We start from the raw sequence: 18315 nt of genomic DNA, 5'->3' as shown, positions 1-18315 counted from the left end.
TGAAGAAAAACGAAACTGGACCCTTTTCTTATACATTGTACAAAAATCAACTCGAGATGGATTAAAGACTTAAACACAAGACCTAAAATCATAAACACCCTAGAAGAAAACCTAGGCAATACAATTCAGGACATAGACATGGGCAAAGACTTCATGACTAAAACACCAAAAGCAACGGCAACAAAAGCCAAAATTGACAAATGGGATCTAATTAAACTAAAGAGCTTCTGCACAGCAAAAGAAAATATCATCAGAGTAAACAGGCAACCTACAGAATGGGAGAAAATGTTTGCAATCTACCCATCTCACAAAGGGCTAATATCCAGAATCTACAAAGAACTTAAACAAATTTACAAGAAAAAACAAACAACCCTATCAAAAAGTGGGCAAAGGATATGAACAGACACTTCTCAGAAGACATTTATGTGGCCAACAAACATATGAAAAAAAGCTCATCATCACTGGTCATTAGAGAAATGCAAATCAAAACTACAATGAGATACCATCTCACGCCAGTTAGAATGGCAATCATTAAAAAGCCAGGAAACAACAGATGCTGGAGAGAATGTGGAGAAATGGGAACGCTTTTACACTGTTAGTGGGAGTGTAAATTAGTTCAACCATTGTGGAAGACAGCGTGGCAACTCCTCAAGGATCTAGAACCAGAAATACCATTTGGCCCAGCAATCCCATTACTGGGTATATACCCAACAGATTATAAATCATTCTACTATAAAGACACAGGCACATGTATGTTTACTACAGCACTGTTCACAATAGTAAAGACTTGGAACCAACACAAATGCCCATCAATGATAGACTGGATAAAGAAAATGTGGCACATATACACCACGGAATACTATGCAGCCATAAAAAAGGATGAGTTCATGTCCTTTGCAGGGACATGGATGAAGCTGGAAACCATCATTCTCAGCCAACTAACACAGGAACTGAAAACCAAACACCACATGTTCTCACTCATAAGTGGGAATTGAACAATGAGAACCCATGGATACAGGGAGGGGAACATCACACACTGGGGCCTGTCTGGGAGTGGGAGCTAGGGGAGGGATAGCATTAGGAGAAATACCTAATGTAGATGACGGGTTGATGGGTGCAGCAAACCACCGTGGCACTTGTATACCTATATTATAAGCCTGCATGTTCTGCACATGTATCCCAGAACTTAAAGTATAATAATTTTTTAAAAAGCACAAATATTATCCTCATTAGCTACCTTATAAGAATGTTGTATTAAATGATGTATTTTGTGGAAAAAAAAAAAAAAGAAGTTTGTTCTTGAGGTCAGAGGTGCCTCATATAACACCAGGCAGACTAATCACATGGCCGATGATGAAAAGAGACATAGACAAACTTCTCATTTTTTAGATGTTTGGAAAAGACTTATTGCTCAGGTAGGAGTGCCAGAAAACCTCAAAAAAGAGCTCGAGGGGGCCCAGAAGCAGAATCAGATGCAAGTGAAGTGCAGAGTTCTCAGAAAGTCCAAGAGAAAAACACTTGCTGGGCATATGTAGGCCTCTTTCTTTAGAAAACTCAGCAAGACTCATGTATTGAATGAATTAATAACCTTGGTTTCAACCATTTGTATATATGTGGACTGTAGGTGTGTAGATGTGTGTAACTGCCTACATGTGCACTTAGTATTATGCATATATGTATATTTACATATAAATATAATGATGCATTTACATAAAGGCATCCATTCGGCATACATACCTGTGCATATGCAGTATAAGGCTGGATTATTCCCCTGCCACACACAAAGATTTTGCTGTCCAAAGACTCAGTGCAATGAATGGCATGGAAGGGGCTCTATTTTCAAGGGTGAAGCAATAGAGAAATACTGAAGGCCTCGGATAACCTGTGATGGGGATCCCACGAAAGCCACAGGGGACAGCGCCAGTAAGCTTATCACTCCTGCCATAGACAGGAGACTTCAAAGAAAAACTGAAACCCTTTCTCCGGAAATAATCAGGAAAGATCTTATTTTCTTCTTTGAGGTCAGCACATTCTGCTTTTCAAAATCAAATCCACAGCAGTTTATTAGTAATGTCCCACATGTACTGCCTCAAGTTGGCAGCTGTGGAAGCTAAAGAAGCATAAGACCTGATTCTTGACCTCGGACAATTTACAGTTTAGTTGTGGAGGTAAGACAGGGACACAGAATATTATGTGGCAATTGAAAGTGTAAATATTATAGATTTAAGTAGGGTAAAGAGCTCATTCTGGAGTAGAGGGGTCAGTGAAAAGTAATTGTTCAACTGGTAATAAGAGAAGATCTCTGTGAACAAAGTCTAAGACTGCAAACTTACGACTGTTGGGAGATAGACAGATTCATACACAGATACAAATCTTTACCATCCTCAGACATCCGCCAACTTGGTTGTTTAGGTTGTAGGGCTTACACGAGGAAGGGTGTATGATAGATAACTCTAAAAATGTTTGAGCCTTAGACCCAGTGAGTGAGAAAGGGTGTCATTATTTAATATTCTCCTGACATTCACCTGCCCCTTCTGCATCGGTGGCTGTGACTGAGGACTTGGTTCTTTATATCACCCAGTGTTCATGAGGATTCTCTGGAGAAATTTCTTGCTGGTCTCAGTATCAAGAAAGGGGGATCTTCTCTTGAGCAATTTTGTTTTTGGTCTTGCATGTGATAGGAATTGAACTTTAGACAAGGCCTCTCTTTAAACTTCACTGCTAGAAATGCAGGAGACAAATTTTGGTCCCACTTGTAGCAAGGGTATTTGACTCTATGAGATGCATTTATTTCAAATGATGTTCATTTTTGGCTCCATCTTGTGTGCCTCATTTTTCATTTCACACACTTCTTTTTGTAGGTTATGTGCTCTTGTAAGCTATCTTGAATTCTGTTTTAAGGACAAGGTAGCATATAAATATAAGGAAATATATAAATGACACAGAGGAAGGCTTTAAAGTCCAGAACACTATGGCCAGGAAGACTGTGGCTAGAGTTATGGTCTGTGGCCGTGATAATGAGTGTGTTATTAGGGCAGTCCAGCAGTGATTACAGACAGTCAGACAGACCTCAGTCCAAGTCAGAGGTCTCTCTGCTGTTTATTAGTTATATGATCTAAGGCATAGTATTCTCTAAACCCTCATTTTCTCATCTTTACAGCAGTGATGTCTTTGTATCGGGAAGGGTGGATTAAATGAGGTAATGTATAGAAAGCACTTAGCACAACAACACTCAATCATTAGCTATTGAGATTATCAGCACTATCACCTGGAGAAGCAGCGGGTGGGCCGCCCCTCTTGGCCAGGTCTTCTATGCGCACTGACGTTGTATGAAAGCTGTCTCCACGTCTCCTACACCCACCGACGCCAGGTGGCCACGTCTGAGCCAGATAGGGATCACGCCTGTGGAGCGCACCTCCACACGGGCAGCCCTCGTCCAGGGCGCAGGGCACAGGGTACATGTCTACGGCCCAGTCCTGCAGACGGCTACCTAGAGACCCCAGTGCGCAGGTTAAGGCAACTGCACAACTGTCTTTCCGTTCCTTTCCCCTGCCGGACTTCGCGCTCTGATATATACAGGAGAGGCCCTGGAGGGGACAAGGCGTCCTCACTGCAATGCTTCGAGCAGCGGCCGCAGGCAGCGGCGTGGAGGCTGCAGGTCAGCTGCGGGAAAGGGGGTCCCATGGGAGCCGCTAGGCGCAGCCTGTTTCCCGAACTCAGGTGGAGGTCGACGGGCACAGGTGCCCTGCAAGGCGCGGGCGTGGTAGCCGGGAGCCCGCTCCTCTCCAACTCCCCTGAGACTTAACCCTTTGGCCAAGAGAGGTCGACGGCGGGCAGGGGTGAGAGAACCGCGCGAGGCGCAGGCCTGGGCACCCGCGGAAAGGGGTCAGGTTTCGGGGAAGAGCGGCGGGGCGCCGCACGTTTCCTGCAGCCGCCAGCATCAGCGTGTCAGGTGGTTGCCGGGCGGGTGTGAGCGCGCGCGCGAGGCAGAGGGGGCGCGCTCGCACAAAGTTTGTGCCTGCGGTGCGCCTCGGTCGGGCTCGCCGGGCTCGAGGGCGGGCGGGCGGCCGGGGCTACGAGGCCCGGTGGGAGAGAGCCGGCAGGCGGCGGCGGTGGCGGCGGGGGCGATGCGCCGCGCCCGGCCGCGCTAGGTGAGCCGGCTCCGGGAGCGCGGGCCGCGGTCATGGGCACCCTGGGCAAGGCGAGAGAGGCTCCGCGGTGAGTAGAGGCGGCCCGTGGCCCTCGGGAGCGCCTGTGTCCTTTCTTGGGAGAGACCCCTGCCCGTCGCCCCAACACCCGGAGGGAAGTTGAGGGCGGAGGGGGGCCGGGGTCGGCCGGAGTCCCGGGACACCAGCGCGACGGGCGGACGTGTCCAGAACGCCCGGCGCCCTGCGTCCGGGGTTTCGGGGAGGGAGCTGGGGCTGAGGGGCGGCAGAGGGGCGGCCGCGAGGCCAGAGCTCGTCCGGTGAGATCTGCTAGGGCCGAAGCTCTTCGCGGAGCCGGCGCCCGCCCGCCGACCTCCTCCCCCACATCTCCCCGCCCGGCATCGGGACTCCCACTCGCGGACTTTCCGCGCTGCCCGCACCTGCTGGGGCGCTGGGCTCCGGCTGCGCCACCTGGTGGCCCCTCCCGGCCCTGCCCAGACCGGCCGAGGGAGCTTGCAGGGAGCCCGCAGAGGCGGCATCGGTCGGTTGCCCCTGCCCCACGGAAGTTTCCAGATCCGTGGGTCAGCGAAACATATCGCCTTCTGGATGGGAAGCTGCACTTTTCTCCCCCTCACTATGATTCTATAGAGGGTCTTGGATAACAGAAGTTGAAGAAAGAGGGACAGTGAGTGAAAGGGCTCTTGGCCAGGCAGCTTTGAGTTTGTAGCCAAAGGACCAGAACTGGGCAACTGCATGAACAGCGGCCTGGCCTCTGCGTAGGGACTGGACAAGTTGTGCACTTCACATCTCCATTCACGTCGACACTGATGGGACTGTGCCTTGCACCACCATACCCAGTAGCGGCAGGAAGCTTGCGATGCTGGACTTCCCGTGCTTATAATCCCAGGAACGAAGGGTTCTTGGCCCTGTATGCACGCCCTGCCTCTCCCCATCCGGGTATCCCCTGAGGGTCCATCACTGTACTTTGCACTAAACTCAGAAGGAGTTCAATACATTAAATTGAATATTATAAGGGGGAGAGGACGGGACTGGAAGGAATCCACACTAGAAGTCAAGAGAGTCACCTTCCACTGCAAAGAAGGTTGGGGAAGTTCCAGTTCCCTTGCTCCATTTCATCTCTTACTTTTCTAGGCTGGATTTCATAAAAAGCTCAGCCTGAAACTGACCTCCACTGAGATACCTCTGCCTGGAGAGGATTTCACCTAAACCAGTTTAGAGTTTTGACGGTCTCCTTCAGCAAACCTATGGGGCTTTGGTTACTTTTAGGCTTGGAAAACACCTTCAAGTTAATTTGTTTCTCTCGGGGTTTTGTTTTTTTCATTTACAAGAAAACATTTGGCTACTGTTTTTTTAAAAAAATATGCCTTTACGGACTCAGAGGCCATTCAGTCTATGGATTGTTAAAACACCTTCGACCTGCCTATAATAGAGCATTTTATAAATCCTTGTCTACTCCCATTTCACCAGAAAAGGCAGAACGATTTGAGGATTTTTCACAAGGCAACAAGTTAAGAGACTGTACAGCAAGAAAGCCAGGTTTCCTAGTCTATGGTGCAAATAATCCCCATCTTCTTAGAACTCTGAGGCTGCACTTTGGCTTTTAGTACTTTCTCTTTTCCCTGTTCTCTCATGCCCTAGTCCTCTGAGTCTCTCTGGGCTCCGTACTTCCCAGATTGCTTTTGTCACCCTTTCTTCCCTTTTACTACCCTATACTTTACCCTGATCCCTCCTAGTTCTGGTAAAGGCATCAACCTTCAAGAATCCACTTATGAAACAAAGTGGTTTCTCTTACTGGGGACACTGGGAAACTTTACCAGAATTAGAAAACAGGGCAGGATTAGGAGTCTTGAATGGTCAATGTCACCAACCAAGAAAGAAAATGGAATTTTCCTTGGATCTGTAGCCACCTCCCCTCCACCCCTAGCAGGAAGAGTTCTGTCTGTAGATAGAGCCTCTAGTTGCAGTTGCCTCTTCTTCAAGGTCTAGGGAGAAGTATTGTGGAAGGCCTGAGAGAAGGAGACTTCTACAATGAATGACTTTATTTTTTTTAAACCTTTCCCCTACTCTGCCTTTGGTGGAGGTCTTAATGGTGACAAAGGCAGCAGATGGGGCAGAAAGCTGAGTAATCCCAGCAGTGGCTATGTAGCCCCAGGTGTAGAGAGTTGTTAGTGCTTCCAGGAAGGGAAGGGCGCCCACCTGGGGCGCACGGCATGGGCTACAAGGGGCTGGCTTCTAGCTGGTCTCTGCAGTGGTGGCCAGGCACGTTGCTTTTCTGATTCTGGACCTCCACACTGTAGAAGAGGAGTTTGGAAAATGACCATAAAGAGTCTGTCCAGCTCTAGGGACCTCAGGACAGTTCTGAGGGCCTGCAAAAGGAATATGGGCTGAGATTCAGCCTTTACGTTACCAGTTATGCTTTTGAAGGATTTTACTTTTGTTTTAAATTGAATTGAACTTTTCAGACTCTCTGTGATGGTCTACTACTAATCCTGATGTGAAATGTGCAGAGTTCCAGGCACAGTAAATATTTATTAAATGAATAAAGCCAGAGAGGTGCTGGGTACAAATCTCAGGTTTATTATATATGAGTTTTATAACCTTGGCTATGTCATTTACCGTTTTTTAGATTCAGTTTCAGCGTCATGAGATGGGGATAACATCCTTCTGGGCTGTAAGCCTCAGGACGCGGTCAGTCCCCAGCACAGTACCTGCCATAGCATAGGTACTCAATTCATGTCACCATTATTATTTTGCTTTTAGAGACTGATCCAGTTCTGGGCTATCACAGGACCTGTTTGAAAATCAATTATGGCCAGAAACTTGAGTCCTGTACCACTGACTTGATCTTTCAGGAATTACTGCCTAGGGTTAGCAGGTGCCCAATAACCAATTGTTGATTCAGTTTCACTGGACCTGCACCCGGTCAGAATGGAGCCGAGCGGCCACTGCAGACCAGCGCCCTGGAGCTAGTTTGAAACAACCTGAAGGGCCAGGGTGCCTTGCACAGGTCTAGCTGTGTACTGAGTGGCCCCATAGTTCAGTTATACACCATCTCTTAGCAGGCTGGTTTCCCAAAACCCACATGTGCCTAGCATTTTATTTTGATCTAAGCACTTCTTCAGCCCCTTTGGTTGAGATTATATCCTGTCAGAGCAGCTTTTCCCGACACTGTCCCGCAAACTGCCTCTTTCTTCTCTGGGAACATCATGCTTCTTACTCTTGACACTCATAGAACACTTATTTAACATTTATATGGCTTTCTTTTCATTATCTCAGTCTGATTCCTCAGCTGTGTTTTTGTATTAAGGAACTTCTAGACTGCCATTATGTAACAACAGCAGCTAGTATGTAATGAGTATATAAAGTACCCTCACCTAGACTATCTCACTGTGGTCTTCTCTGGCCAATCACAATGCCTTACTCATAGAATAAACACTTAGAGATTAATTGATGCCATTATGCATTTATCGTATATAGTGAGTAAAGTTACACTTCAGAGGTCCGTTTTTTCCCTTTTTCTCTTTGCTGCTTTGGTAGTAAACTACAAAATAACCAAAGCCACAGTAGAGAAGAATTAACTAAATGCTCAAGACAGTTACCAGCAACACTCATCACTATTAAACCATAAAAGATTATAGATATGGATCTGTGTGTGTATGTGTATTTTTTAATGGAGAGGACAATAAACTTCCCAAATCATTTTGCAAAATGACTTTTACTGATGAGGTCATGACCAGGGATAGAGCTGCGTGTGAGTAGATGAAAGTCCATTGGACTCTTAAGCCATTTCTAGATCCAAACTTGCCCTTTTACATTGAGTTCTGGAACAACGCTCTCACAGCTCTGCTTTCTGTTTTAATCAGGACCCAAGTAAGGATTTGAAAAAATGATGTTTAGTAACAAAAATGACTCATAATGGTTACCTGTATTATCAGCCATGAAAAACAAGATCTTAAGACCAACCAAGATTTGTAAGAAAGGCAGGACTCACTTAAAATCTAAACACCACCATCATCACCCCTCACTTCCTGCACTTGGGTCCTCAGTCTTTGACTTCTCCCCTAAGGTCCTTAACGATGATTCTGAGGCTGCCTGACCTTGTGTAGTATCTCAGGTATTGCTCAAGACTAATGAAGTTAGCCAAAGATGATCTGGAACTCCTGACCTCAGGTGATCCACCTGCCTCAGTCTCCCAAGGTGCTGGGATTACAGACGTGAGCCACCATGCCCGGCCAAAGTTAGCCAAAGAAACCAATGTAAACAATTTTTAAGATTCAAGTCAGTGGCTTAGTAGCTGAAAAAATATATATATTGCTGGGAGCTAAGGACTGCCAAGATAGTCTTGCCTCTGCCATTCCCCTTCAGGAACTAGGAGACAGTAGGACAGAGCAATCCTAATGCCAGGATGAAGAGCCCTAGTTGCAACCCTGAAATCTCACCTTTGCTGGGGAGATGTCTCTTTAACAGCCAACCAGTCGTTTGGTGCATTTGCCAAGTGGGAGGGGTATGGCTTCTATCAGCCCAACTCCTGAGATTAATTGTCTTATCTCCATTCCCTTCCTCTCCAATCTGCCTTCAGAGCGTGGAGCTGTCAGTTTGTCCCCTCACTGCCTTCTCTCTTTCCCCAGGAAACCTTCCCATGGCTGCAGAGCTGCCCCTAAAGCAAGACTAGAGGCAAAGCCAGCCAACAGCCCCTTCCCCTCCCATCCCAGCTTGGCCCAGATCACCCAGTTCCGAATGATGGTGTCTCTGGGACATTTAGCCAAAGGAGCCAGCCTGGACGATCTCATTGACAGCTGCATTCAATCTTTTGGTAAGTTGGCTAACTGCCCACAGGCATAAAAATCACTCGATTACATTGTTCTTCCTTTAAAAGTGCTTTACAGAACAGCAATCTAGATTGTATTTTGGCTTTAAAAATAGCTTTTGAGCCTTTGAAATGTTGGAGACAGTCTGCAGAGCCTATGGCACATGACTATGTGGGTGTAATAGGTCGTGATGAGAAGTGCAATTTTAAAGTGAGAAAAGTTAGGAGAGTTTGCATTTCCATTTTTCTTAGGATGGAGGTTTTTCTTGTGATGAAAAATATCATAAAATAATACTGTGCATCTGGTGCTTTGAGACTTTTCTGTCCTTGCCTTCTTGGGGCACATAAAGACTGTTACATGAGCAAACTTTGTTATCAAACAGAAATTGGAATCATTTGGAGGAATAAAGTCCCAATAATTCCCCTTGCAATCTGGAGGGCAGAGTGGTGGAATAGGAAAGGACTGGGTAAAGCCAGGAAGTTTGTGACGAGAAGACATTGGTTAATAAGTGTTGCAATGCAGGGTCAAGGGGCTAGGAAATAAATGTGGACACACACATTTCAGATGCTGCACTCTGTCAGCACCTTTGCTCACCACGAGGGAGGCACAGCTTAGTGCAGCCGTCAAGCAATTATCTGAAAAGTTTTTTTAAGTATTATAAGCGTGGTGTATTTTTGGATTTTTATTTGTGAAATAGTGATTGAAAAGTACTAAATATTTCCTCCTAAAAAATGATTAAAATTGATGGATTTCAATGAAATCATTGAATTCAAAGATTTCCAGCTTCCTGTTCCTCCTGTGGACCCCTTTTTGTATCCCTCCATCTCCCACGGTGAAGCAGAGGAGCCTGTGTGGCACAGCTCAGACATACCAACCCCTGCCAGCTTACCCCAACCCTGGGAGCCTCCTGGGAATCTAAGGGAGGCTTATTCAGATCCTAGGCAGCTCAGGATCCATGAGATCTCAGAATGATGGACTAGTGGCTGTGTGTGTTAAGTGCTTGCTTAGACCTTATGTATAGAACTGGGAAATACTTGACATATTAGGGATATTCATTTAGTACAATTTAGTACAGCATTGAACAGTTTCAACTATTTCAACGTTGGTTTAAAGTAATGGTTCTCAAACATTAGAGTGTCAGAATCACACATGGAGGCTGTTTTTTGTTTGTTTCTTTGTTTTGTTTTTTAGCACACATTGCTGGGCCCCACCCCCGGAGTTTCTACTCCCGTAGGTCTGGGGTGGGGCACAAGAATTTGCATTTCTAACAAGTTCCCAGGCCATGCTGATGCATCTGACCCAAGAACCGCACTTTGCGAATCGTTGCTTTAAAGTGCTGTTTGTTGTAGACTTTAACTTGGAAAAGAGAAAGAATTTTTAATATTACTAGTTTAGCATTAAATTTTCATTAGATTTCTCTTTATTTTATACTTCAATCTTATTTCACACTTTAATCTTTCAGTTAAGATGAATCTGGGAGCAGAATGAATGGCTTTCTATTTCAAAATAATCTCCTTAGAAAATATGCCATGAGGAGATAAACTAGAGGATGGTGGAGACCGGGGAGGCGGGGCTGACGTGGGGCCATTGTTCATCATGTACTCCACTCTCACTTCCTTCCCAACCTGAATAAACTGCAAAGTTCCTTACACCATTTCAGCAGTCAGATTTACTGGGCTTTAGCAGGCTGCCGTGACTATTTCCTGAATAAGGATTTTTCTTCTTTCTGTTTCACTATTGAAAAAAGAGGGACGAGAAACCTGTTTATCACACCACCTTCCTTCCTTCCATGCTTGTTGTGCAACTGCCGGCCGAGTTCAAGACTGTTTTTCTCATCTTCAAAGAATCGTGATATCAACCTGAAAAATACGTGACTGATTCTGAAGTCCTTCCCCCCAAATAACCAAGCCTAATTCAATCCCCTTAACAGACCCTCCAAAGGCAACAACAATATATTGTGTTCTGGAATATGTTGAACTGAAAAAAGTGGCTTAAAATCCCAAAGCCGTAAAAGTCCCATTGAGTCGAATAGTCTTTTATCCATTATCAAGCAGCATTGATTAAGCCCTTAATTGTATCTGACACTGTGCTAGGCAGTGCTCAAGAAGAATTACAGCGACCAAACTCTGCCTTCCATTAGAGCTTACAACACCTGAGAAACATACTGTTCAGGAAATATATATATACACACACACACACACACACACACACACACACATATATACAAAAGACAAAGAACAGGGTATATATATGTGTATATATATACACATATATGTATATATATACACACATATATGTGTATATATATATATATACACACACATATATTCAAAGGACAGGGTGATAAATACCGAAGGCATGCAGGAAAAGTAAGTTTTTATACCATGTAGAGTTTGAGTAAGTGCACTTCATGGGTGAGGACATAGGTCAAGGAGAACAGCCACCATTTGTTTAAGTCCCTCACGGGCCAAGGGAATGCTGCGGGAAGTCAGTAAGGTAAGATCTCAGGGTTTTGTGTATTATATACTGCAGAGTTTCTCATCACAGTACATGAAAGAGGCAAAAAAGACGCTCTGTGTCTGAAGGAACGGAAGCCAGCACCTTTTATCTGTCTCTCTTCTTGCTCTTTGGTTATCAGTTGACCCATCTATGGGGCTGGGACATGGAAACTGGGCTACAGAGGAAGTGGAGCCAGGAATCAGCAGTAGACTTTATGAGGGAGAAAAGCCCATAGCAAAATATATGCCTGTGCTTCCGTAGGTCTCTTTAAGAGGTGATCTGACAGTAGAACAGAGTGAGGCTAATGCTTCTCCTGAAGTTTACCTTACTGGTTAGTTTCTCAGGTTTGTAGAGAAAAGTGGTGCTTTAGATTAAAGCAGTCTAGCTAGCTTTTTGTTAATGAGTTTAGATGTCTTCTCATTTTAAACCCATGAAAAACTGTACAGAAGTGTGGAGGGGAAATTATTATCATTATTATTATTGGTACTCTTTTGCCTCAGACCCTAATTTCAGCTACTCCACCAAGCAACTTGAATAAAAGAGGGAAAGAAACTGTTTTAAAGAGAAAGACTGAATAATTGTTAATTTAGTTTCTACTGCCTCTCAACCTCACCTTCTTGCTTTCAGGAGGTTTGAATTGGCTACAGCTGTGCTGTCCAATGCACTAGCCACATGTGGCTATTTTCGTATGCATTTCAATTAAAGTCAAATGTAAGATTTCATTTCTAAGCCTCACCAACCATAGGTGAAGTGTGCAATAGCCACAAATGGCACCTACTGTTGGACAGAGAAGAGAGCATTTCCATTGTTGCAAAAAAGTCAGTTGGACAGTGCTGGAGAGGGTAGATGGTTGTCTCAAAGGAAAAAAGAATAGATTTTCTGCAAACTGTGGGATTTGCATTTTGCTAGCATTTCTAGATAAGAGTCTGAATATTGCTTAGAGCATCGTGGGCATTCAGAAGTCTCACTGATGGCTATCTCTTTAGCATTATTAACCATTAATTACCACCCACACTGTTCTCAGAAGAAGGACTTATATTGCTTTTAAGGGCAGTGGCTAGTACATATAAATTAAGAGCACTTTCAAAGGCCTCTAACAAGCCTCTCAGTGTCACATACAAGGTTACAGATCTGTGACTAGAAACTTACGGCCTTGAGTCATAGTTCATTGCTTTAACCATGAAACAACCCACTCCCACCTTCTGTTCTAACCAGAGGTCATGCTTTACATTCTCAGCATATTATTGCTAGTTAATCCTCTCTTCAGCTGAGCATAATAAGGCAAATCATCACAACCTGGTTACACTTATGTCAAATATATGTGAATCACACCATCTGTTTCAGAGGTAGAAAAGACCTATGAGATCATCTGGGCTTTTAAATTTTTTCCCTTTACAAGAGGGCTGCCAGCATTTGGAGCCAAATGGAAGGCTTCAAATGTCTGAATTCACAAAGCTCTTTCCTTATCTCTCTCTCAATGCAAGACAACTTCTGACAGCATCAGAAAGAAAACTGCACACCTGCCTCAGAAAGGGCCCCCCCGACACACATACACAACTCCACCCCAGCAAGCAGACCTCCTACTCCCAGCGAGACGTGGGAGAAACTCCATGTTTCATCTTACCTATTAGTGTGAAGGGAAATGCTTCCTAATATCTTCTATTTATGGACTGTCTTATTTTTTCTTAGAGTTCCATTTGTATTGATTTTCTTTTATACTGAGAACAGCTCTGAAATAGGCAGGTCAGGTATTACCCTCTCCATTGAACAAACAGGAAAATAAACCTTTGAGAATGAAAGAATTTGCCTTGTGCCCCCAGTCTCAAGAGAGGATGTGCTGCTCCTGTTCTCCTTCCCCTATGCCTAGCAGCCACTTGCAACCTGGGTTGGGGCAAGCCTGGATCTCTCTCCTAAGACAGGCCTTCCTACACTCAGGGGAGACCTGCATGCCACATAGGATGGGGCTGTACCTGGCGTCCACTCTTCTGCAATCCTGGTGTCTCCCCATTTAGAAATGAAACTCCATTCAATGTAACAAATATTGATTGGACCCAATCTATATACCAGGTGTCTACCTGATATTCTCTGTTGAGCAAAGTGTGAATCAGTGAATTCCTGTGTGAATTGTACTAATGCTATCCAAAGACCTTCCAAACTAGAAATACCCCAAAACTAATATGTATGTTTTCTCCATCATGGAGCAGTTGGGTATTAAAAGCATTTTATAGGCCTCAGCTTATTGAAAGTAAAACATTCCATCTCTTTTCAAAATAGGAGCCGCAAAAGGCAAACACACACTTAGGGCCATAACCCTCTCCGTAACAAAGGAAAGATTAGGTATTTCTTAGCACTCTGCAACTTGGTCTGTGCACCAAAGCAAGGTGCCCAGAGGGCAACAGGAGCATAAGACCAGAAGCCAAGGGCCATGACATCATTGGGGATATAGACCTAATAACAGGCAACACCAAAGAACAAAGTCAGTCGTAGTGTCAGGAAGGGGCCGAAGCCTTAGCTACTGTTGATGGCAGGCCCTGTGTGAAGAACACAGCTTTCCCAGAAGCCTCCTCAGTGGAACCCCCCAGTCGCTGGTAGTCATGGCTACAAGATTTCATGTGTAAAGGATGGTCCTCAGGGACACTTGCATCCTGAGGCTTCTAGTCATCAGAGCAGGTCCCAGGCTGCTCTTAGTCCTCTAGAATGAACTAGCATTATTATAAGACTGGACACTATTTATTCCAAGGAGGCCTTTGCTGCATCTTTGATGAGCAGGCATCACCAGTTTCCCACGCTGGTCTGCCCTGTCATGAGCATGGGTTTCAGTGACTGCCAGGCCTGAGAAAGGAGGAGATGGGAAATCCCCTTCATTCATATCTGTGCTCTCCTGCTTGGCCGTGTTTGTTGCAGGCCCCGCTGTAGAGAACAGAGGCAATGCTTATGCGTAAGTTAGACAGTGTCTCAGGAATTCTGCGCAGTTCAATTCAGTAAAGCCATCCAGAGAGATGAGTTTTACTGCTGAGAGAGCTGGAGACAGACAGACAGTGGGCAGACAGTATAACACTTAGTGTGAACTCTGTAGGGTCCTGAGCCTTTACCTAACTTGACCCAATTAATCCTCCCAACAACCCTATGAGGTGGTTGTTATTTTGCTCCTTTAACTAATAGAGAATTGTAGCTCAGGGAAGTTAAATGACCTGTGGAAAGTGGTTCAACTCATTAGTGAGAGAGCTGCTGAGATGTGAACTCTGGTCAGTCTTCCCCTGAGGTTCACGTTCTTTCTGCTGTTCCAGAGATTCGCCAACTTTGGCATGAGGAATAATCAGGGAGTGTGTTGAACATTCAAATTCCTCACAGTCAACCCCAGAGATTGCCATTCAGCCAGCCGTCACTGGTTTTGATGGAGGTGACCCATGAATGGATGTTGAGAAATACTGTCGTATAGCACACTTGCTTCCTGAACATCCCAGATCATTTTTCTCAGACATCCTAGGAAAACCTGAAGGGCACAAATCTCCAGGGAAGCAATAGAGCATATAGGTTTTTCAGCTATGTGAACTAGAAAAGCACATGGTGAAGCCAGCCTCTTGGAGATCTCTAAAGCAATCCAGCCAGATCTAATGAGATCCCTGCCTAAGAGCAGGTCTGAAACCCTGGGAGCACTTCTATCAGATTTTCCTACGTTCCTGTCTCTTCTCAACTGCAGTAAGCCTTTATAAAATGTACAGCCTGTCTGTCTGTTGGCTATGTAAATAGAATGTGGATGTCTGTTACAACTACAGTTTGATTCTTGCATTCAAAGGCCGTATTCCTAGGGTACATTTCCACCTTTATTCAACACTCCAGTTTCCTATGGTGCTGGGAGGGTCTACTCCATAACTCATGCCCATCCCCATGGGTCAGAGGACTACAATAGTGACTTAGCTGGGGAGGAATTGGGGAGTGCTTCTCCTGAGTACTTACCCAAAAGTACTACTTTGGCAACTGATTATGTAAGGCAATATATTGACCTGAAGTTTATGAAGTCTGTGATGAAAACACATTGGGAAACCGTGTGAAAGCAAAAACAGTCTTTTCGGTAATTGACAGAAACAGCTGTGTTGGACCCTGAGACCCCTGGAGAAGGTCATCTACAGTTCAGGCCCCAGCCGCAGCCCACCTGCTGATGTTAGAACTTGTCCACTCTTGCCCGGAACAATTATAGCTGCTGTGTCTTGTTCTGGAGTTACAGTGAGCTTTGGCTACAACCTAGTTGGGGTTGCCCTAGAGTGGCTGAAAGGAAAAGAACAGGGAAAGAGTGAGAATGTAAGCAGGGCCAGCTTCCTGGGCATGCCACCTCTGAAGGCCCACAGGTTCCCATGCTTGGTTTAATGCTGTCACAGTCTTGAAATTTTTAATAATTTTTGAATAAGAGACCATCATTTTTAATTGCACTGGGTCCCACCAACTATGTAGTCAGAGGTCTGTGTAAGAGCCACAAGACCAGAGGGCAAAAATAATTTGCCATATGTTGAAGACACATAGAACGATGTGGATTTGTCTTAATTTCTTTCTTCATAGATGCAATTGTGAAACAAAAATTATTTCATTATCTCCTAGCAGTGGTGTGCTGGGCTGGCTCATACCAGCTCACAAGAGCAGATTGTTAAATTTTCAGGAATTTTGCAAGCTAATTGTTAAACACAGCCATGATTGAAAATTAAGTTATATACGCTTACAATTAAATTATATTAAAAACAAAGATAAAAAATACTCAAAACTCACCACTTCCTAATTCATGACTACATTTTACTATTATCTTTGCTTTTGAGGTTATTTCTGTTATGTCTACCTGGTACAAACGCTATATAATGGTATGCTAGCATGCATCTTTTCCCAGCTCCGTGTTCAGTGAAGTCATGTTAGTAGCTTGTTAGTAGTCTGTTGGGAGTATTTACACCGTGGAAATCAACAAACATCACTAATCAGGGCTGCCTTTTCAATCCCTCCCCTGGAGAGCCCATTGTTAATCATTTACCAGCACACCACTGTCTCCCAGATACAGAGGGTGCTTACATAACAAAATGTTGAGGTGGGAAGGGACCCTAAAAGCTGGGATTTCTATTTTTTATCTCTTAATTAAGAGAAAGTAATAATTCTGCTATTATTTTGCTTTCATCTATGTATCTTATAAAACAACATCTCCATGTGTTCTTCAAAGGAAAGGAACAATGGACCTTAAAGATAAGGAAATCATGTATCAGTGTGGTTGAGAAGTTTTCTTAAAGAAGTGACAATGGAAAATGAAAACAGCGTGAGAGATTCTCATTCTGAAGTCAAAGTTATTTCGTGTTTTTATTGTTTTAATTCACCTCTAAAATATCTCTGAGATTAACCAGCCTTGTTTCTGACCAACCCTCAATTTTGTGAACTTTTGTTCTTCATCTATTATATGCTATCTCTATTTTGATTTCTGATTCCATCTGCTTAATTATTTCCCTTCATTACCCACTGCATGGTAACAGGCGCTATTGGTGTATATAACCAAGCTTTTGTTGAGTATGTTTTCATAAGTTTGTTTGCCTACTGTATTTCCAGTTTTATGAACGGTCTGTTCATATCCTTTGCTTATTTATCACTTGCTGCTTAATGCTTTTATTATTAGAGGCGTGCAAAAGCTTTTTATATAAAAAGCTGTTAACTCTTTGAATATCATTTACTATAGGCATTTTTTTCCTATTCTCATTTTCATTTTTATGTTGGTTTTGATATTGTCATGTGTAGAAACTTTGCATTTTTGTGTTTAAATTTGCCCATTTCTATTTAGCTTTTTAAAATTCTAAACCTTAAAAAAATCCCTATTCCAAAGATTTAATTAATAGTCCATTGTCATTTTAATCACAGTTTTACTTAACCCAGTGTATAATTCCATATCATACATTGTTGTGGATGATCAATACAAGCTTGTCAATAAGTTATTGCTAGCGAAAAAGAAGCCTTCAGTTTTGTTTCTGAGATTGTCATTTCCTTAAAACCACAGCACTTGGACTGGTCGTTTTGTAACTCAAAGCCTCCGTTTTTCGCTGTGATACCATTAAAATGATTTCTGAGACTTAAAGTGTCTGGAAGAAGGTGTAATGGGGCGTCTCCATCATGATATTAAGCTTGAAGAAAGTCCGTCAGGAAATTGCATATTTTAAGAATGTGCTTTTGGATGTATTTGAAGAGTCAATATTCTTAGGATGGAGTCTTAGAAACCCAACAAATTTTTAACTCAGTCTTTAAAAATTATTAGTATAGACTGTTTCTTGTTCTCACATAGACTTTGTGGTAAGATATACATAACATAAGATCAACCACTAGCATAGACTTTTAAAATATTATTTTAGTAATAGCTAACCTTTGAGCATTTACTATGAATACCACAGTGTTTATGTTAATATTTTACATATGTAGTCTCATTTAGTTCCCACTATTTTATAAGTTCTTATATTTACAAAGATCTAACTGTCCCTCAGCATTTATACTTACTTTATAAATGTTAATAACTTTTAAAATTATTCGTGTTCACCATAGAGAACGTAGAAAATACAGACGGGCAAAAAGAAGAAAATTACTGTCACTCATTTTACCATCAAGAGCAAGATAAGCACTATCAACTTTCTTGGGTGTGCCTTTCTTGATTCTCTTCTATGGATATTTACGTGTATTATAATCACAGTAACTTTTTGGTAATAAACTCACTATAACTTTTTGCTTCCCATAATTTATATCTTAAACAATTTTGATCTTGAAATCAATATTATTATTTATAAAGAGGTATACTAGCACACAAGGTTGCTCTTCTATTTTAAAATTGATTTTTTAAA

The 18315-nt window shown here is 43.4% G+C and overlaps 1 protein-coding gene across 3 annotated transcripts in view; it reads left to right on the top strand.

Moving 5' to 3' along the window:
• The first annotated feature begins 3997 nt into the window (after positions 1 to 3997).
• The window catches only part of RASGRP1 (RAS guanyl releasing protein 1), a 79438-nt gene continuing 65120 nt past the window's right edge, over positions 3998 to 18315 (top strand). Inside the window, exons 1-2 of one of the 3 annotated variants that reach the window (XM_054450646.2) lie at positions 3998 to 4218; positions 8795 to 8979. In XM_054450646.2, coding sequence (XP_054306621.1) covers positions 4184 to 4218; positions 8795 to 8979 — 220 coding nt within the window. In that variant the 5' untranslated portion in view covers positions 3998 to 4183. Of the gene's footprint in view, positions 4219 to 8318; positions 8337 to 8794; positions 8980 to 18315 lie in introns of those variants that run through there. The other 2 variants (XM_054450649.2, XM_054450647.2) reach the window with 2 other exon arrangements.

The sequence above is a fragment of the Pongo pygmaeus genome, chromosome 16, assembly GCF_028885625.2.
Source record: "Pongo pygmaeus isolate AG05252 chromosome 16, NHGRI_mPonPyg2-v2.0_pri, whole genome shotgun sequence".
Taxonomy (NCBI): domain Eukaryota; kingdom Metazoa; phylum Chordata; class Mammalia; order Primates; family Hominidae; genus Pongo; species Pongo pygmaeus.
The sequence above is the reverse complement of the archived record's forward strand: the minus strand, read 5'-3'. Positions and strand labels throughout refer to the sequence as shown.